The following is a 22,577-nucleotide window of genomic DNA, read 5'->3' as shown; positions in this document are numbered from 1 at the left end:
ATTTAAAGTAGCAGTCTTGAGGTCAGATGGTAGCCTGTTATAAAAGATTGTTCCCTGTTCGTTACATTATAGTCTGAATTTTGTTTCACAAATGTTATTGCCTGAAGGATGTACATAGAGTAGAGGGTTAGTATTTTATATTTTCTGAAGATTTCTCGACAAGGCTCTCTCCTATTTACCTTAGCTACCACTCTGAAGAGCATGTCTGTATAGACAGTGGGTGCCCCACCTCATATCTCAGTACCATATTCAAGATGTGGATTAATCACTCTGAAGTATATTTGTCTCAAGCTGTCATTGTCCATGAAGGCTGAGACCTGTCTCAGTAGATACATCTTTATATTAATTTCTTATAAATATGGTCTGTATGTTCTTCTCATGATAGGTGTTCATTGACACTTATGCCCACAAATTTGTGTTCGTTTGTGTAGCTAAGAGCCAATAGAGACGATTATGTGCAAAATGTGTGAAAAATGGTGGCAATAAGGACAATCTGTGCTACTCGTGCGCTGTAAAAGTAAATAACTGTAAAGGTATGTTTACATGATCAAAAACGAAGAACTGTGTTTTGGTGCTACATGGCGATCACAAACTCGTAACGGACTCAGCATTGAAAGACGAAATAATTAAAGTGTTGCAAGAGGATATAAACGTTCTGTTAGCAAGAATCAGCGAGTTAGAACAAGAACTAAGCAAATATGTAAGCAGTGAAAAGTGCGTCGAACACTCACAATTTAAAGTCTCAACTAAAAATGCACTCGTGCTATAACGCCAACATCAATGCATTGCCAACAGTATCCAGAAAAAGTGTGTCTAAACAAGTAAGCGCACCTTCAGATAAAGAAACTGTTCTGATATCAGCTGATAAAGAGCCAATGCAACGTGTAAGTGTAACTGAAGGCAGTGTTTACACGGCAATCAGTGAAAACGAAACTGTAATGAACGATACCAATAGTGTTCCAGAAGATAAAGCACCTGAACATATGAAACACAGTTACGAGTTAAAGAATGCAGTACGGAATCCAAAAGTTTTAATAGTGAGTGACAGCCAAGGCCGGTACTGCAGAAACATTCTGGAGACAAAACTAGACACAAAATATGACATTCAAAGTTTTATTAAACCAAATGTTCCTCTCCGTGGAGTTTTTAATCAAATTGACAAATTAGCAGAAGACTTGAGTGCGAGTGATACTCTTATCTTAATGGCTGGGTCGATCGATACTGAAGACTCGTACAACAACATTGTGGAAAGCATTGATAACATGTTACCAAGTGTTCTCCAACTCAGTAACAAGACAAATATCATTTCGCATCCAATTCCCCAAAGATTTGACAAAGAATATATAAACGAAAAAATGGACATGGTTAATCATCATTTAGTGCAAACAGTGAACTGTTCAAAATCTTGCAACAAAAGTAGAATATCCATAAACTTTGAAATGGAAAGACTGTCTTGTGATAAATTCACACGTCATGGATTCCACTTGAACAGGCAGGGGAAGGAGCAAGTATGCAATAGATTGTCTTCGTTAATTAAAATTAACAATTTTACAAACCAGATGCATGTATCTCTGAATTGACCAGTCTACCTGAAGAAATCAGTGTTTCACCAAAATAGATACAATGTGAAAACCAGTACAATACAAGTGTCTAAAATGAAACAAATGCTACTTGACAAGTGGATTACCATTAGAAGCACCACAGCACACAAAAGGCAGGGCCCAGAATCCAGGGAACCAGCTAGCAAGAAGACAACACCAACACCTCAAATCAAGGAGGATTTTTTACAGCTAACAATACTAGATGTAAAAAAGAGGTAAGTGGTCAAGCAAGACACAATATAGTCCCTGCTTCATACTTTAAATTGTTACATCAGAATGTTCAGTCTCTTTCCAGTAAACTGAATGAAATACAAATCTTGTTAAATGATATGAGTGATATTTCTGTTTTATGCTTTACTGAGCACTGGCTAAATAAAGACATGATAGAACTAGCATACCTACCTCAGTTTAAATTAGCTGCCACATTTTGTAGAGAAGTACTCAGGCATGGTGGTAGCTGCATATATGTTCAGAAGATATAGACTTCACTAACATAACCAAATTTGACAGCTTATCTAAAGAAAGAGACATAGAACTCTCAATAGTAGAACTGCCAACTAGCAATTCTGTAATCATCTGTGTATATAGGTCACCAGATGGCGATAAAAAAGTTTTTTATAATCATATGGAAGAGCTGTTAGAGGACTTCAACACCCTTAAAAAAAATATTATCATATGTGGCGATTTCAATGTTGATTTCTCCAAACCCAGTAAATTTGAAGATGAAACCAGAGACTTACTGAAGTCCTTTAACCTAAAACCAACTATAACCAACCCAACTCATATAACCACTACTTATGCAACAACCATAGATCAGGTGTTTGTAAACACAGATAAATATATGTGCAACACACAGATGGCAAACACTGGTTTTAGTGATCACAATGCCCAAATATTAACAATCGCTATTCCAGGAAACACGAAAGCCCAGAAAACTAGAACTATTGTGAGGAAGTTTAATAATGAAAACATAAATTACTTTTGTTCTCTCTTGAGAAGAGAAATCTGGACTGATGTTTACAGTTCAAACAGCACAGATGACATGTTTGATAAATGTATGGCCACATACAAACACTTTTTTGAAATAGCCTTTCCTAAAAAAAGTCACTTATAAATTTGGTGCACAAACCAAATAAATGGATCATAAGAGGAATAAAAATATCATGTCAGAATAAAAGGAACTTATATGAATACTCAAAGCAAACCACAAATCCTGTATTTATCAAATACTTTAAACAATATAAACAAATACTTCGACAAATTATAACAAAAGCAAAGAAAATGGAAAATGACAAACAAATAAAAAATTCCAGGAATAAGACTAAAGCAACCTGGAGTATCATAAAAAGAGAAACAGGTACTACATCATTAGCCGACAAAAATATAGAACTTCATGAAAACAACAATAAAATAATCAACCCCACAGTAGTGGCTAATAAATTTAACAACTACTTTTCTAATGTAGCACACCACCTGATTACCAAACATTACAACTCACAACCAGACAGCAATACACTCCAGTCAGATACAAAACTTCTTACAAGAACCCTATTCATGTCTCCAACAACACCTGAGGAATTATCTGTCATTATAAAAAGGTTACCCAATAAGTATTCAGCAGGTACTGATGAAATACCAGATATTATGATCAAAGCAAGTATAGCATATATCGTAGAACCATTAACGGATATTTTCAATTCATCATTTGTGAGTGGTATATTCCCAAAAAATCTGAAAATGGCAAAAGTGACACCACTCTACAAGAAAGGGGACAAACATGAAGCTGCAAACTATAGACCTATATCAGTATTGTCAGGCTTTGGTAAAATTCTTGAAAAACTATTTCTTAGAAGGCTGACAGCCTTTCTAAATAAACAAAACGTAATAAGTGATGCGCAACACGGATTCAGAGCTGGCAGATCAACACAGTCAGCTATTTATACCTTCTTAAATGAAATTCTAACTGTAGTAGATAATAAGCAAACATGTGTCTGGCATATTTCTTGACCTTAGTAAAGCCTTTGATGTAATTGATCATAATACTCTGTTGCAGAAGCTAGGTAATCATGGAATACAAGGCCTGCCAAACAAGTGGATACATTCCTATCTTCATGACCGTCAACAGATCACTCAAATAAAATACAAATACATAAAAACACAAAAAATTTGTAATTTTTACAGTAATGCACAAAACATTACATTAGGAGTTCCTCAAGGGCCAGTCCTTGGGCCACTTCTTTTCATTCGTTATGTTAATGATTTGTCAGAAAAAATAACTAAAGGGACAACAATACTTTTTGCAGATGACACAAATATCCTAATCAAATCACATGATGAGGAAAGCCTACAAAAAACAGCTACAGGTATGATACAAAATTCGACACAATGGTTCAGAACAAACAAGCTAATAATAAATAGTGAAAAAACAGTGACAGTCAATTTCCACAATTCACAGAAACTACATCCTGCAAGACCAATTTTTAAAATTGATGAAAAAACTGTCTCATCCGTGAGTGACACAAAATTTTTAGGTATACATATTCAGCAGAACCTAAAATGGGAGACACATCTTAACCATGTAAATAAAAAGCTTAACACACTTAAGTACGCAGTAAGAATCCTCGCACAAAATACGAGCCATGCGTCTGTGATCCCAATGTACCATGGCAGTATTCAGTCACTGCTGATGTACGGCATTATCTTTTGGGGGAACTCCGTAGGTACAAACAAAACATTTAGGCTACAGAAAAAGATTGTTAGAATAATAAACCATGCTAAGTACAGAGACTCCTGTAGGCCAATATTTAAAAATCTCAGTATACTGCCTCTTCCTTGCTTATATATGTATGAAATATTAAATTTCACAAAAGGAAGTATTTTAAAAGATGGAAATATCTTCAAATATAAGTGTGATTGCCAACCTCATGATACTAGGCAGAAGCATTACTTACATGTCAATACAGTAAGTACAAACATTTGTAAGAGAGTAGTGTATCATACTGGCATAATGCTGTACAATCACATGCCATCCTACTTGAAACAGATGCTAAATTTACAAAAGTTTAAAGTGAAACTGAAATAGTACTTGCTTGACCACTGCTTCTATTCTGTTTCCGAGTTTTTAGAGTACCAGAAAAGTGTAGTGTAATTGCTCAGATATTCTTAATAAGTCTGTCATTTTATTTTATTATATGAAATTTGTCATCATTATTCAACATGTATTAAATAATTTTTAATTATTTATCCTTTTAAAATAACAATGTGTATGATGTTGTATATACTGTACGAACCTGACTTGTCCTACATTGTTTGTGCAAAATATGTACCTAAACACGGTTTACAGGACCAATAAAGAAATACAAATACAAATACAAATTGAGTGCTATTTACGTTCTGATTATAGCTAAGCATAAATTTCATTGTCACTGGCTTCTCTGTAATTGGTTCATTTAACAATTCACTTTCACTCCTCGCTTGTTCAGTTTCTGACCCAATTTATTCAGAAAGCTTTTCTCAAAATCACAAGAAGTCATCTTTCTGTTAGTATACTGGTTAGCCAAAGAGAATACTTCCCCATCTAAAAGCTTTTTACAAACTTTGTCTGAAGCAAAGCAGTCAAATCACAGGTAAAATTATCATGACAAAGTTGTAGAAAACAAGTGGTGAAGTGTATTATCTCTTGGAAAAATTTAAATTGGTACAGTGGTTCGTACTCCGCTACAGCTACTATTGAAACTATTAGTTGCAAAACTTTCTTCCAGTTCAGATAGTTGTCTACAAACATTACCTACACTACTATCACATCCATCCACATTGCTAGTTACAGCTGCCTCCACCTCAACAACTCATATCATTAGTTACCAAGATTTGGTTTTCTGTTGTACTTTCTTAATCATTAATTTTACATCCAAGGTTTTGATTTTTTGACCCATTCTGGTCTTAATACATAGCTTTTTTGTTTTATCACATTGTACATTGTTTCAAAACTTTCACCCATTTTCTCTACTGTTTCAGTAAATTTTGTTTTAAATTCAGTCACTTTACCTTTCACAATGCCAACCTGTGCATTGATTCATTTGTGCTCTGACTCAATAACTAATTTATCTTTGTTGAGAAACACTCTTATTCTGGCAACTTGAACTTTGTATTTAAAATTTCATTCCTCAACTGTTTTAATTTGGTGTTTAAGACATCAATTTTACTGCTTAAATCACTTTTTGATGCTTAATCTCTATCAGCAAAGTCTTCATTTAGTTCAATTTTTGATGCACTTCTTTTTCTGGTTGCTAAATTATCCCATAATAAATGCCTTTAGCTGTTGATGTTGGTCCTCAAAGTCCTCTGTGATCAAAACCCTTGAAGAGGATGCAAACACTAGTACCATTTCTACCTACTGCTTCCTCATCACAATTGTGATTAAGTTTGTCATTATTGTTCAAAATTATTTCTGCTTCACCAAGATCATCACAAGTTCCATACTGTCATTTAAAACAATGTCATTATTAACTACTGATTCCTGATTTGCCATGTCTAATTATATTGCCTCAACACTCCCCATCGAAAAATAGTTTTCACATGACTTTAACACTGTCTCTGACTACACCACAGAAAAAAATGAAATTTACAGTACTTATATTTTCAGTGTTTATGATGATGACATCCCACATAAAAATTTCCATTCATTTAGCTCTTCACATTACTTGTCAATCCACGTACTTCAGTTTTGGTCAATAATATTGTTGATGTCATCAGTGTCTATAATTTAGAATTTTGTTTGGAATTTTGTTTTCATGATGCATGGAAACCTGAAACTCAAAATTTGATTAACACATCCATCTCACGATACTAGGAAGAAGCGTTATTTGCATGTCAATACAGTAAGTACAAACATTTGTAAGAGAGGAGTGTATCATACTAGCATAATGCTGTACAATCACATGCCATCCTATTTGAAACAGACGCAAAATTTACAAAAGTTTAAAGTGAAACTGAAAGAGTACTTGCTTGACCACTGCTTCTATTCTGTTTCTCAGTTTTTAGAGTACCAGAAAAGTATAGTGTAACTGCTCAAATATTCTTAACCAATCTATCATTTTATTTCATTATATTAATTTTGTCATCAATATTCAACATGTATTGAATAATATTTAATTATTTATCTTTTCAAAATAACAATGTGTATGATGTTGTATATACTGTACAAACCTGACTTGTTCTACATCATTTGTGCAAAATATATACCTAAACATGATTTACAGGACCAATAAAGAAATACAAATACAAATACAAAGATCTAATTATGTCTATAATTCAGGTTTAATGCCTTTTCCTCCACTGAAAACTATTATCTGGTTTCAGTTTTATGTAATTTCAGGCAATTTGTGGTGAGTTCACCAAAAAATAAAGTAGTCAAAATATGCAGAATTCTTTTAAAATATGTAGGCAACATGGGTTTAGTGCCTAAAAACTGACATAAGATTAGATGCTATATTGCTACCCACTGTGGGTGCTTGGACAGGAGACAACAATAACTTAATCACTTTATCCATTGTTTAAACTGAACATATTTGAATTTGTAATTGAAATTTCTGTACTTTTACAAAACTGATTTTGGAATTTAACATTACAAATCATTAGCACATATCTGAAACAGTTAGTTTACAAATATCACAGTTTTCATATTAAAACTTTATGAAATACATCAATAGCAATGCCATAGTTATTTCTGTAAACTGCTTTAACTTTATGGTATAACTTTTGTTGCTAACATGAATGCTGTATTTTTACGGTGGCTGTGTCATAATTACTATTACTATTCTACATATAAATTCCACAAAGGATATGTTGGCCCTATGTTTACATTACGTTCAACATATTTTTGATCTGTAGTGCAATATCTCCATAAACTTATCAGAGTTATTTAATTTCATAACACAGGAGGTTAGCATGTTACAATTTAAACGTCTACACATTCGAGTATAGAACTTTGTGTAATACTGCATGATAGCACATAATCTCTGGTATGTGTGGAATTGTACTCTTCATTTAATACTGTCCAAATCTGCTACATGACACAGTGATCATGATTTTAGACCACCACACCTCTACCCCTTTGCCATAAAGGCCAAGGAAAAGCAGGCAACAGCAGATGGTATAGACAGTCAGTTACCCATCCAAGTACTGCCCACACCTGACAAGCAGCTCTATAGGTTTACAATATAGAAGACACTACAAACAATCCTGATAGATGAACATCCACAACTGAACATGATAGCAGAGGCTGAAAATACTGCTTCAGTTATAAGGTTCTTTTTATTTAAAACATGACCTGTTGTGGGCTCTTACATGCCCATCACCAGATGTTATACTGAAAATAAATTAGCTCTAGTCTCTTATTTATTTTCAGTATGACACCTGACAATGGGCATGTAAGAGACTGACATTGGTCATGTTTTAAATAAAAAGAACCTTACAACTGAAATCGTGTTTTCAACCTCTGCTATAGTGTACACTATTTGTTTAGCATGTGAATCTGTAATTATTTGTACACATTTTTGTAATGCCTGCTAGAGTCACACAAATTTCCATGAATTTGCAGTAATCATTCAAATGTCATGCAGTTTTTCCCCATAGATATAGCTGTATGAAATTTCCATAAATGTGTGGTGAAAGGAAATTTCAAATGGCTCTTAAAACTATGATTTTATAACAGGCTATGTAGCCTAGCAACAATTATTTCATTTTCTGCCTGAAAATTTCACATTTTAAGGTAGGACTACATCATTTAGCAAATGACAACAGCTTGGTGTTACTTGTAGCTGTAATTGGATTTCCCAGCCACAGTGGCATTATCCTGGTATAGAGGAAGAGCTGTTTACCATAAAGTGTTACTAGTGGTCATTTATGAAATTACAAATGTACATGTGATGGTGTGAGTTCAAGGGAGCACTGTACTGTGACATTATTTACCACAGGGATCTAATTTTTATTTCAGGTCGAAAAAGAAAAACTATCATCTGTAAAAATTTTGTTTCAGTATATTCTCACATCAAAATGCAAGTTGAGTAGTGTGGTGCTGACTAACATGTCTCAAAATATTCCACTGATTTTTCCACCTTTTGTCCAAATTTCGAAAGAATGTTTCAGTTAAATCTAGATTACTTTTGTCATTTGCAGCAAATTAAAAACAATGTATGGTTTCAAATATTCCAAAATATATATGCTGCTATTGTCATATTTGAGTTTCTCTTAATAAATGAGTATTATACATGGGCTTCATCTCATCATCTAGTGACAAATTAATTTTATTTGCATTATTGCTAGAGGTTGCAGAGACATCTAGCCAATCCCAGTATTAGAGGAGCAGCCACAGTGTTGAGTGGCTGGCAGTAGAGAGGTGAGGCAGGAGAGCAGGTCTGTGCTGGCCCAGTGAAACTCAGCCATCAAAGGTAAAACTTTATTCACACAACCATCTCTGTTACAACAGCGTGTAGTAGTGAACACACCCCCACAGCATGTGGCAGGGCCTTGTGGCCAGTGAGGTGACATCCAGCATCCAGTTGGATTCTTGCAGTAGTAGCAAGCTCTGCAGAGTATATCATTGCCTCTAGCACTGATGGTGTGTGGTGCAGCGGTGCCCACAATGTGATGGCAGAAGGCAGCTTTTGTTCCCAGGAAGCAAACTGCTGCTCCTGGGCAAGAGTCCAGTTTGCTGATGGAGTGGGCCTGGAATGGCCCTGATGTACCATGGCACTGAGTCTGGAAGGTTGGCTTATTACAAGAGGCAGATACTGTGACAGAGACCCGAACTGGTGACTGCTGTTTGTGGTTATAGATTGTTCAATCATCTAGTGTAGGCCCTATGTCCTAGAAGAACTGCTAGGCTGCAAATGAATCTTCTAACAAAATGACAACTATTTATACAGATAGCAGTGCACCCCTTAAGGCAATGTGCTGCATCTGGTCCTGTTTTAAACAACACTACTGAAACCCATCAGTGGAGAAATCTCCTTGGCTGTACTGCAAGAATTGTGCCTTACTGCTGTGCTGGCAAGTTTCACCATGCTTCTTTCTCCACACTCTCACAGCTTATCCCATGACCTTGTAACCTCTTGTAATCTCTTAAACTCCAAGGAGTACATTTCTCATCAAAATTCACATTACAATAATCCACATAAACTCATTTCATGCTCTAGGGATCCAGTCCACCAGAATATGCGCTACCAGTAGATTGGGTTGATGAGCAGTTCTCTACCTAAGATGAGGGCTATGCAAAACAGAGTGAGAACTCTATGGTGCTACATATCATGGTACTCAGTCACACTTGCTCATTGTTGCTCTTCCCTACACCACTGCATATGCTCCATCAACTATTCTGCTGAAATCCATCCCTCTTGTGCAGCTATTATATGGTTCAGGGAATCAGTTAGGTCTTGTTTCAGTAGTTCTTCTGATCAGTAGAGCTGAGGCAGTGTTACTTTCAACTTGGTAGTTCCTGCGACCATGGTTGGTGTTGGAAGGTTTGCCCTGTTACGTCACATGCTCCACTGTTGATCAGCTACCCACTACCTCTCAGCTCCACTCATCTTTCCTCTGTGAGACTTCCCTGTTCATAGTAGCCCACCGTTGCTACCATGTTGTTATTCACAGCTTACTGGAAAAATGGTGTAGGTTCCACTGTGCCCCTAACACTCTGGCCAAGCACACTCTAATCTTCTCCCTCCAACAGTGTTGCATTTCCTTGTCCATCATTAATACACATCTGTTTCTTTCTGAGATTAAGAACACACTGCCTTTCCTTACTTGTGTAAATTTCCCATGGAGTGGATGGTATAACATTTAAACTGTGCCTGTCTATTCGCTACTGGGAATGGAACCAGTGCATAACTTTGCCTGGTCAGTCCTCACTTTTGCTGATGCTATATGGCAATAGAAAGGTAAACTCTGTCTACTGGGCTCTGTAATCACTCTCAACTCTGGCCACACTTCCTCTTATACCTTTTGCAACTCCAAGTATTGCTCTGGTGATAATGGTATAGGGCTCACCTGCCCAAGCAATGCGTGATGAATGGTTTATCATCACCGCCTGAAATGGAACCACCCTTCCAGATGATTCATAAATTCTGCAAATTATTATTGTAACATACACATATAGGAAGACCAGCTGCAGTAAGACCAAGGATTCTCTTTCCTAGTGGAGCAACCTACATCCAAAGGAATTTAGATTAAGTATTCCTTAACCAGCAACAGAGAACTGACTCGATAAATACAAGTTTTTTTCATTTTACTGGATGTTTAACCAGTGCTGAAGGAGAGAAAGAAGCATGTGCTTAATTCTGTAAGTGCTGATATTACTATTCGATGCAATCTATAACATGTGAAGAACTCACTGATCACATTGATAGTAACTGGAATACTTCCCAAGGTAGCGGGAACATTTCACACCCATGCAATATTCTGTCTGCTAGCAATTGTAACAGCCTCATCATAGTGACTCTTGCTTCCAACACATCCACCTGTGCTTGCATGATTCCCAGATCTCAGTTTATGGTATCCCCTGATGCCTTCACATATTTCATCATCTCACTTGTCAACTTCTGGAGATACTCATATTATTCAACACTCTGTTCTCCAAGTTTGCTATCTGCATGGTATGCCACTCCACCACTGACTTGCTACCCTCTGCCAACTACTTCACCACTTTTACAATTTCACTTAACTCTCAAATGTCAGTGTCATCTGCTGTTTTGAACATCCAGCATCTACCAAACTCTTCTTCTGTCAATGTAGTGAATGTGGCACCATTTCTTCTGCTTGATGAATCTGTTCCCATGTTCCCATAGTCATTCATACAATTTATGCAGGTTCTCACATTTCCCAGAAACTTCCTCAAGCACATGCCTGCTCTTGGCTCCATGTCAAAATCCAGAAAACACCTCCAGCCTCCTCACTTCATTCCTTAACTTTCACACTCCAAAAATTAAACTTAGCATCCATTGATGGCTTGTGACCACCATATCCTCTTGTTTTGAAAAAGAACTCCTCCATCCAGGTGCTGATTCCTAAGCACCCCCACTCCATCCAGGTGAAGAGGTGAATCCCCACTGCTACAACTATAACCCAGCCATCCTTGCCCTTGGAGTACAGCAACTTGAGGACAGGAACTACCATCATGCCCCCTGCACCTCAAAAGGACTGTTGTGAGTGGCCAGTGTTTGCATACAATGAAAATTAAAAGAACCCTTACTCCAACACAAAATTTATTCAATACCCCAATGTATTACAAAACAACACCCTACACATAGTATCATAAACAATTACCAATAAGTTTAAAGAAATACTTATTTTATTTTCTCAACCTTAATGCATAGGGCACATCCTGCACGAGTCCATCCACTTTCTTACATCACTCCTCTATTCCTCCTCTTTGTGTCCTTCTGTGGCTTTGGTCCTAGTACTCCTGAGACTAAATCCAGATCATTTCAGAATGGCTGCAGGTGTTCTACATGCACTATTTTCAACTTTGTCAGCAACTGTAGTCTAACATTGACTGATGACACAGACTCACACCATGCATTTCACTTCAGTTTCCTGCCTCTCTTATGGCGTCATGTTATCTTTCTGCACCTGTTTCCATACTTCTCTTGCCAGTCTAGTGAAATTACAGGTTGACTCTCCATCCTTCTTCCCTTAATTGTATCAAATGTTAATGGCATTTTCTTACCGTACAGTGTCTCACATGAAGAAATCCCATATTATTGTGTACTGCAATGACAAATAATGTTGAGTTTATGTAGTAACTTAACGTCCTTCTCATTGTATGGTGCACCTTTTTTGTTCCATCATTTGACTGTAGGTGAAGCAGACTAGTTCTCAGTTTCTTCACACACTATTATCAACATAACGTTTTATCAAATCTGACATAAAATTTGTCCCTTGCTCTGTAATCATTGTCTCCAGTACCCCAGACAAGTATCCAACTGTTTACCAGTGCTTGTTTGACTGCAGCTGCTAGCTAGTCTGGTACAGTGATCATCTCCACATTCCACATATAGTGATCTGTTATTGCCAACACAAAATTATTCCCTGTTGGCATCCAATTACATGGTCCTAACACATCTCCCCAACCATTTCAAATGGCTTTGGCACTTCTGACAGTCTCTGTAATTGTATTAATTTATGACTCAGTTCCATGTGCTATGCACACTACACACAATTTCTCACATACTGACCCACATCTTCCCTTCCACCAATACCTTTTAGCCATCCTTTGGCTTGTTTCTCTGCACCCTCCATGACCAGATAGTATGTGATCATGCACATATCTCAGTACTTCCTCCTTCAACTGAACAAACACCATTGCCAATGTTTGTAACCTAGTTAATTTACACAACATATCATCATACATGTCAAACTGTGGCTGTGTCCTGCTATTAGCATTCTGCCCTACTTGTACTATTGCTACATTCCTCCTCAAAGAATCCATATTTCCTTGTTTCTTACCTGACTTATGCACTACTTCCTTATCAAACTCACTGAGACTTAAGTCCCATATTATTAATCTGCTGAACAAGTCATTTGTCCCCAGTAACCATTTCAAAGTGTCATGGTCAGTCACTGTTTTAATCACTTCCCTTTCACTGAAAATATGTGACACCATATATGAGGCTTATCATTTGTTTTTCCATAGTAAAATAGTTTTTGTCTGCTCTGTTAAATTTTCTCAATGTGTAAGCCACAGGATGCTTCTCACTATTGACTCAGGATGCACCCCAAAACATGGTTAGATGTGTAATGTGATATTATAAATTCCTTTGAAAAATCTGAAGAAATTATAACTGAACTTGACATCAAAACTTCCTTCGATCCCTCAAACTTGGTATGACAATCATATTTTTGCACATTCCACCTCAGCATACATACTTGCTTCATCTGAGTTTAACAGGAATAACTTTTGGTGGACTTGGGATTCCCTCCCATGTTTGACAGCTGCTTATTTCTTCCCTGCCTACCCCTGTTACTGTCACCAATGTTCCGTTGCTGATACCGTCATCTCTACCCCACTGAGGCTGACAACACTGCCTAAGCACATGTCCTATCTGTCAACATCTGTATCATCTTACATTTGTGCATAACAAGTCACAGCTGTCACATACACCCATTGACATATAGGTCTCCTCACATTCCATTGCTAAACTGACACCAGAATGCAAATCCTTTGGAGCACCTGTGTTTACCCTTCTAGACATAGGTGATAAGCCTCTCAGGTATTGCATGGCTTCCTGCAGCAAAACTTTACTCACTTCACCATTTTCCCATAGTTCACATGTATGCACATTCACCTTTCATACATTATCAACAAAATCCTCCAATGCCTCCCAATGCCGCTTCATAACAATACTCAATCACTCCAAAAAGAACCTTGCTCTGTTCTGTTTCTTATACCCCTGAAGAAGCCTCTGTTTTAATTGCTCAGGTGTTTCCACATTCTTCAATGTCTTCGTACATCCCACTAAATGCAATTTTGCTACCTGTAATAACTGATCGCCAGCCCATCCTCCAAACCTGCCAGCATCATCAGTTCCTCCATGAAAGATATCATATCCGCAGATGACCTTCCAGAATTTGGAGTGATTAGGCTGGTGGCAGCTAGATCCACCTCCTGTGCTGGCATCTGGAATGATGCTATTTGCTCATCCTCAACTTCAGTTTATCCTCATAACTCTTTTATTATCTGCCGACAGCTGTGTTACCTTTATTCGCAATACACATATTGCCTCTGTCTCCAAAAGGCTCCACATCCCTGATGCTGCTCCTAGATAATCTTATTCCCTCATTCATAAGTAATACAAAGTACAAATATGCAACACCTCACACACTGAAAATTACTGACAAATTATACCTTACATCTTATCGTTAACCATCTAGATTCCCTGTACTGCTTCACAACATGACCATAACAGTAGCAGCTAAAGCACTCCACTAACACTGATTCTGTGCACAGTCCAGTAAGCCTGAGTGTATTGCACTGCAGACATCTAACAGGCTCCAAGTGCTGCTGTCTGCAGATACCCTGAAACTCAGGTACATCAGCCAATTCCTCTGACCTAACCAAAGGAACCTTTAAATTATGGTGACATTCCCACCTACACCCCTGTCTGTCACACACACCAAAATAACCAACAGTTCACCAAGCCAAGCCAAACTCATCTTGCAACAAATCCTCAATGTTGTTACTATAGTTGGAATGCCAGTACTTTGCACTCACCAGAGGCCAGGTGCTGTTGCGATACCTCACCACCATGTTCTGACAGATTTGCCCATAAAATAATATTGGCATTACAGATGGAGCAAATTCTCTAGCTTGTCTGTAACTAGTGTCTTTGCATTCATATGCTGTGAGTGGTAATGTGTCTAATGTGTAATTGTTCATGGAAGATGACTATTAAGAGAGTGAGAGCAATCAAATGCTGAATAACAGTATTTTTCATTAGGCTGGTAGGTCAATTTTGTACAGAGAGATGAAGAATGCATTCTTCTTCAATAATTTTCAGAAATATTCACATCTTTAATGTCATCATTTGTCCTCCCAAATCTTATAAAAATATGAGAGCTGTGCAGTATTGTTACCAGTGATTTCTGTCTAAATCACTAAACCTATTCATTTTCTGATATTCCAAAAGTATGAGACAGAAAATCTTTGACTGCTGCTTGCAGCTTCTAATGTGGAAGACTGTTAAGTTAGTTATTATGTTGTAACACTCACAGAAATTTGGGAACACTTTTCAGCTACAGTTGCCTCCATCTCAAGACATAGATAATCTCCTTGTGAAGAATAGCCATTGCAATTACTTTCCGCAAACTAGCTGTAATCTTTCCATATTGTCTTTCACTGAGCACTTATTTACCAGCTAGTGTCATTAATTCCATTTAACTATGGCTTGTCCACACTCTATTGTGTTACTAACTCTACCTTGACCTATGAACAATGTCACCTAAACACCAAATTGTAGGTATTATAATCCATTGCATTATCTCACTTTAAAAATATTTTTGATGAATGTCTCAAAAAGAGTGGTTGAAGCAGAACTCCTTGTTGAGAAGAAAGCAATAAGCTCTAGAAAGCACACTTTGTGATTTATTTTCCTGGTTATATCAGGAGTATGTAAATATTACAGTGTATTTCTCAGGTGGTAGGACTGCATCCTCCTTAAAGATCCCTGTCACAGGAACTGGCCTGAAAATTTTCATAGTGTCTCCACACCACAATATCCAGTATCATGTGACTGAGGACGTTCTGTAGCAAAAAAATATAGATGGATGTTCTATTCTCATTAATCCCACCATTGCTACTCGAAACTAAACTCCATACAAACAGGCCTTGGAATCATTGCTACTTCCATCAGTATTTGCTCATTTTGCAGATAGGAGCTAGTTCTCCAATCCACTTTCATCAACCATTTGGTCTTAACATAAATCATGCTAGTTGCTTGGCATTCTTTTCTCCTCCCCATTTGGTTTCACAGCTACTTTTCTCCATCCTGTCTATTTCCTTTCCCACTATATCACCATCTTTCTTATGTTCTGAGATATTACTGTCCACCAAGCTGGTAGTGCAGATGATAAATTAAATGTGTTCATCATATACTCAATCAAGAGTGTGTATAAAAGGTGACTAACAACTGGAAGCAAAGTATTGAAAACCAGGAAAAAAGAACACAGTTTAATTCAGAGGACTATTTGAAATTAAAAATGGAATCTGCATTCCAAGCAATAACATTTTTTACTGTTTTGTCAAAATGTAGGAGGTACCCTCATTGAAGGAAAACTAAAAAATTCGAAGGATAAAGCAAAATATTGTTTGGAAATGGTTACTACATCAACATTACTCAACATAATGTTAGTGACTAAGATTTAGTACAAGCTGTGGACATATACTAAGATAAGTTTCCACAAAACATAATGAGCATAAAATTAGACGTAAGTCTTCGAAGGCAAACTAAGACATCAAGTGTTTTCTTCCTGTTGCTATAGTATAATGGAGTACTTAGACAATAGTAAATAATTTGCATAAATGGTGCAACTAAACAAGGTCAGAAAACGAAAACAAATTATTCATGAATGTATCACACATTTGTACAGCCTCCAGTAGAAAGAACCATTCCATTTAGGAGAAAAAAGGGAAACCAAGATGAAGGTAACAAAGTTCATTTTCGGATTTAATAGCACATGTGCACCAACTTCTTAAACATCACCACATAGTTATCAATAGATAGATAAATGCCCATAAAGTACAAACAAATTATTTTAATTATGGAAGTCACAAAACTTAAATTTTCACTAGCCCCTTCCCCCACCCACCCCAATCCCTGTTCCCATTTCTCCCACATAAACCCATTAATCTATACTCACACTTTACTGTCTGCTCCAGTGGTGTGTATTCAACTCATGCATTGTAAGCACTGCTTACACAGCATAAACTGGAAACAACGTCAAGCACAAAGCATTATTTACATGGATTGACATATGTGATGTTATACATTATTTTTGGATTAGCACTGTCAATTTTTCATGATTTTCAACAAAATTCAGACTCATAATAAGTTACAATTCAAGCAAGGTCTGATTCTCTCTGAATGGGTTGTAAGAGGAGCAGCTGGAGCTCCAAGACACATAGATACATGTTATCTTATGCCATCAGGTTATGCAGTGTTTCAACTGCAGATATTGGTGTGAGGTTATAACAACTAAAAGTCATTATTTCTTTCCTGATACTACAGAAAATAACTAATTACACCTGTGGTATAGTTTCATGTCTTATCAATTCTATAAACAGACTTAACCATGTATTATAACCACTACATAGGTATGCTACTATTGGTAGAGAGGCAAGCGACAAAGCCCATCATGTAAAATTCTGCAGAGTGAAGAAATCATGGAAATATAAACAGGGCAGCACCAGCGTGAATCCGGGGCAGTACTGCACAACTTTGCTGTCTACAACATCCAAGAGGAGAACAATATAATATGACTGAGTAGACCCACAACTGAATCATGCATCATATCAAGAGATCTTGTGTATGGCATTTCAATATGCAACTAACAACAGCAGTGAGTGACTGTCAGGACACTCTGATATGCAGATTCTGAATAAATGTAATTGTGTTGGACTCATAATTTCCTCAGTGAATATTATAAAATGTTGAAACATTGTTTAATACAGCCTTCTGTGTTTACAGCAGTGTAAAATCTAATATGGAATGACCTTAGTCTTTCTGTTCCAAATGCACTCATGAATAAAATAAGAATGAAGATGAATCATTTGAATTTTGTCTCAGATATTTTGGATGAAACAACTGATGTGTGTAACATTTTGCGGGTCTCTTCAGTACTTTGCTGTGTCACGGCTATCACTTAAGTCCATGAAAGATTTCTAAAATTCATGAACGTGCTCAGAGTTACAATGGGACTGCAGATGGCTGATGTGCATGGATTGCAGTCAAGAGTAATATACATGATTTTTAATGCAATGTTCATTCACCATTTTGCTCACTGACTGAATTCATTAATATTTCAAGCCATGTCAAAGCATCAAAGAATGCAGAATGTTTTTCCTCACTTTGAGTAGTCATGCTACTTTTTTCCCAATGTCAACAAAAAGAACCTGGGTTCTAGAATGGTTCAAATGGCTCTGAGCACTATGCGACTTAACTTCTGAGGTCATCAGTCACCTAGAACTTAGAGTAATTAAACCTAACTAACCTAAGGACATCCATGCCCGAGGCAGGATTCGAACCGGTGACCATAGCGGTTGCTCGGCTCCAGACTGAAGCACCTAGAACCGCACGGCCACTCTGGCCAGCCTGGGTTCTAGAAGAGAAAGTAAATAAATGACTGCCCAAAGTGTCTGTCACAGAGTGGATTTCTGCCTCCCATTTGGTGAGAATCTAATATGACACTCTTAACTGTTCCACTTTTCAGAAATGCAGTAGGCACAGATAAGTGGGATGAAGAAGTCTATACTGCTGCTCATTGATATGAATGCTGATACAAGATGTCAGTTTAAATTTCATTCTGAATCTACATACTATTGCAGATATTTTCCTTACCATTGATATCTCTTTTGGTATATTTCAACTAGAACTTATGGCATTGACCAATGTGCAACAAAATTAAATAATTAAATAAAATATTAAAAACCAAATGTAATGCATTTGAAAGAATATAAGACATGTCATTTGTGATCAGTGTATGGATGAACTAGTAACAAAACACCCAAGGAATAATATTGCAGTCAATTTGGGTACAAAGTTTGGAAAAATCTACTTAAAATTTTGTACACAGTGATGTAGCATTCACAAGACAGATTCCATAACTTGGCCTCTCTCCTACTTTTTGAATGTACAGATGTTCATAATTCTGATCAGTATAAACAGTGTTACATTGAACCTTCTTTACAATCACTAAAAGACTGCTATGAACCAGTTCTTGTTTTCCCCTATTTAAAACCAGAGCTACTAGTTGTGTGTATTTTCAGAAAAATGTGTCATAGAAGTGTTAGTGATTTGTTGAAGCTTATTGTCAAATGATCTCCAGACTGCATACTGTGAAATTGTATAGCTCTTTGAACTTCTTTTGGTCAATGCTGAAGCCAGAGCCTCAGCTGAGCAATAGTTTTTAGCCATGACAAAGATAAAAATGATGTATGTAGTTCACATTCTCTAGAACAGCTTACAAACTTTGCTTTATTATTTGAAAAAGATCTCTTGTGACAGCTGAGTTCTAAGGTCCATGACCCATTGATCAACAAATTTGCCAATAGAGTAATTTCAAATCTATTTATTTATTTATTTTGATCCAATATCAACTGATCACAAAAAAAAAGTTTTTTTGTTCCACTCTTCTGGATAAGTCAGAGCCTTACTTACTGGATTTACATATTATTGCCTAGAATTATTATCTACACAATATTTTCTAAATATAGTTGAGAGATCAATGTTACATATATGGACTATACATAAAAACAATTTGCTATTGCAATAAATAGATTAAGGAATTTACAGTTTGTGACGCTGTCTTCAGATCTGAGATCTAAAAATGACACTTTATTCTATTGTAACTACTTACCTGTAAAAAAAAGTTCAGTTTGTGCCATTGGTCTGCATTCTCCCTCTTCCTCTATTCTGTTCCCTCTAACCACTCTTCTAATTCATCGTGTGCTACATGTAATTCTCCCTCCTTGCACCAGGAAAATCTCATCAAGACCACATTCTTACCCTGTTGTCACTGCTCTTTCTCTTAGATCTTAGTCAACCCTTTGCCCACCCATCCACATCTCATTTCACTTCTCATCCACTTACCTGATACAACTACTACTCTCAGTTGAGGTGCAGCACAAGGCAGAGTAATCAGCTGGGATGATGTAGCCAATGCAAGGGTATTAATCGGCTCCAAAGATGGACATTTTCCAGCAGTTGAACAGTGTTCATTGGCCTTTCAATCCCTTAACTACACAGTAAGTAGTTATCATTACTTCTTTCATTATATGTATTCCACCAACGATATTCCGGCTTCATATAAAAATTTTAAAATTATTGGTATTCAATTGTCTGTGCATGTGATGGCAAATCTGATCAGATGGTATTGTCTTGGTAGCCAGTATTTATACACTTCCCTATCTCAGATATGATGTACCTTATTTTCACTGTGTTGGGTATGAAACTAATATCTTTTAAAGATTCATATAGCACCTTATTCAGTAAACTGAATGTATTTATGTATGAATAATTTATCCTTAGCCTTTGTGCTTCTTATTTCTGTTATGTTGAATTACTGGATTTTGTGAAGAATGGTACTGGCATCCCTGTTAGTTTGCTGTTGGTATCAGAGTATTGCATCTTGCACATATCACTGTTGTATTTTTATCCTATTGTAAAAGTTTCTGAAAGTTTTCCTTTATTTTAAGTACATTTATTTTGTTGGGTTTAAGGAATAAGTCATAAATGTTATATTACTGTACAAAGTGCAACTACAATAAGGTGCCCATTCACAATCTTTTTACACAGATGAAACCAGTGTTAACAGTATCCAAGATCTGGCAAAAGAAGTGCCAACACCAGCTTAGCCAGACGCAAAAGGAACTGTCATCTGGACATACAAAAAATTGGCCATAGCAGAACATGTTTTTCGATATGGGAATTATGAAATAAAATTCACTGAGATGAGCATTTTAGCAAGGACATCACATTATCTTGTGTGCATGTATAAAGAAGAAATAGAGATTCATAAACATCATAATAATTTTTAGAGAAAAGAAGAATGTTTGAAGTTACATAAAATATGGATGTTGACTTCGCGCCGACAGAATGATAACTAATTATTTTTAATCAAGAATGATGACACCATCCAGAGATAGTAACACAGTCTTTATCATGTGACAAATGGTGGTGCCCTCTATGCATTCTAGAGCTCCTCAAGCCTTAGTGGCAGGAACCATTTTACCTCAGAATATGTCTCCCACAGCTGGAGACAAAAGATCAGAAAGCAGTTTTATACAGCAACCATGACCTCTCAGCCCAGAAGTTTTAATTAAAGAGTCTTTCAAGGTTTCAGGTGAAGCTTTACATTTGTTGTTTCGAGGGGGAGGGGAGAGGATGTGGCTCACTTCCTGGTCTTGGCAACTTAGTAGCTGATGCAAGTGGGATACATACAGTCATTTCAGTGCCACACAAACTTGTGAACTGTGCTGTAATGGAGACTGTAAATTTTTCTTTGTTTCTTGGTCAGATCATGTAATGTGGTATGTTTCTATAAATTTGAATGTTTAAGATAGTCTTAGGTTATGCCATATGGTTACAATTCAGTTATTCTTACTTTCCTTTAAAAAAAGTCTGCTTAATTAATTAAATTTTATGAACAAGTTGAGCTGGAAGTACTAGGACACTATGCTGGAAATCAAGATAACACCTGACCTGTTTTGTTTATTACTGCAATACTGTTTTCATGCAGTGACAACTCTGCTACTATGATGTGTGATACAAGCCATTTCCGGTAACTGACTATTAAGCACTCTATAATAACACATTAATTTCACATTTCAGATTTCCATTATGTTGTGAGTAAACCAAAAGCAGCAAAAGTATGTTTTGGATCTGGCTGTCAACGTGATGTTATGGGAAAGCCAATATCAAGACATGGAATACAATTCACAACTGAAAAATTTGTTAATATAGGCCCAGCATCTTATGAAGTGAAAATTGATCTTCTATTACACAAGGTAAGATGATGAACTGTTTTCAATAACTGGAACACTTGTGGAACTCTGTGGTGCTTGTTAGGAAGTTCCTTGTAATTATATAGTGTGATCAGAAACAGTTTTAAAATCTTAATAAGGATGTTGCAGGGTAAGTTATGCTGAGAAATATTGTTAAGGGAAAAAAATTGATACATTGCACCATTTCACGTTTAATTAGCATTGGAGTTATTCAGTCAGGTGGCTGTAGGCACAAATTCAAGCGGCCTGACAGAGACAGTGTTGCCAAACTTCCCCTTCATTTGGTTTGCTCAAACAAAACAAACATAGCTTTTTCTCTCCTAGCTTAAATTTAGCACTCCTGAAGAGATTCATCTTAATCAGTCTGAACAAGTGGTAATCCACAAACCCACAGATATCTGTGCATTGCCACATTTTAGCACCTGCACATGCTCCAATTTGCACTCACAATGACTTGATTGGCTAACATCAATGGGAAATTGCACAACATACTGAATTTTTTCTTAACGATTGTTTCTCAGCACAACCTTCCCTGCAACATCCTTATCAACTTTATAGAGTGTTCCTGACCATCCTGTGTATGTTTTAAATACATATGAGGACAAGCAACCACACTCATATAAGTGATTAGTGTGTGGCATGTATAAAAATGCAAAAGAACAGTGATGTAACTATGCTTTAATATGGTCCTCTGTTTCTACTGT

General features: G+C 36.6%; 1 protein-coding gene across 1 annotated transcript in view; it reads left to right on the top strand.

The window, feature by feature from the left end:
• The first annotated feature begins 6,404 nt into the window (after positions 1 to 6,404).
• Positions 6,405 to 22,577, top strand: part of LOC126177014 (uncharacterized) — a 68,283-nt gene continuing 52,110 nt past the window's right edge. Inside the window, exons 1-2 of the mRNA XM_049924234.1 lie at positions 6,405 to 6,478; positions 21,701 to 21,876. Coding sequence (XP_049780191.1) covers positions 21,772 to 21,876 — 105 coding nt within the window. The 5' untranslated portion in view covers positions 6,405 to 6,478; positions 21,701 to 21,771. The remainder of the gene's footprint in view (positions 6,479 to 21,700; positions 21,877 to 22,577) is intronic.

Source organism: Schistocerca cancellata, chromosome 3 (assembly GCF_023864275.1).
Source record: "Schistocerca cancellata isolate TAMUIC-IGC-003103 chromosome 3, iqSchCanc2.1, whole genome shotgun sequence".
In the NCBI taxonomy this organism is placed as follows: domain Eukaryota; kingdom Metazoa; phylum Arthropoda; class Insecta; order Orthoptera; family Acrididae; genus Schistocerca; species Schistocerca cancellata.
Note: the sequence above shows the minus strand (reverse complement) of the source record. Positions and strands in the feature narration are given on the sequence as shown.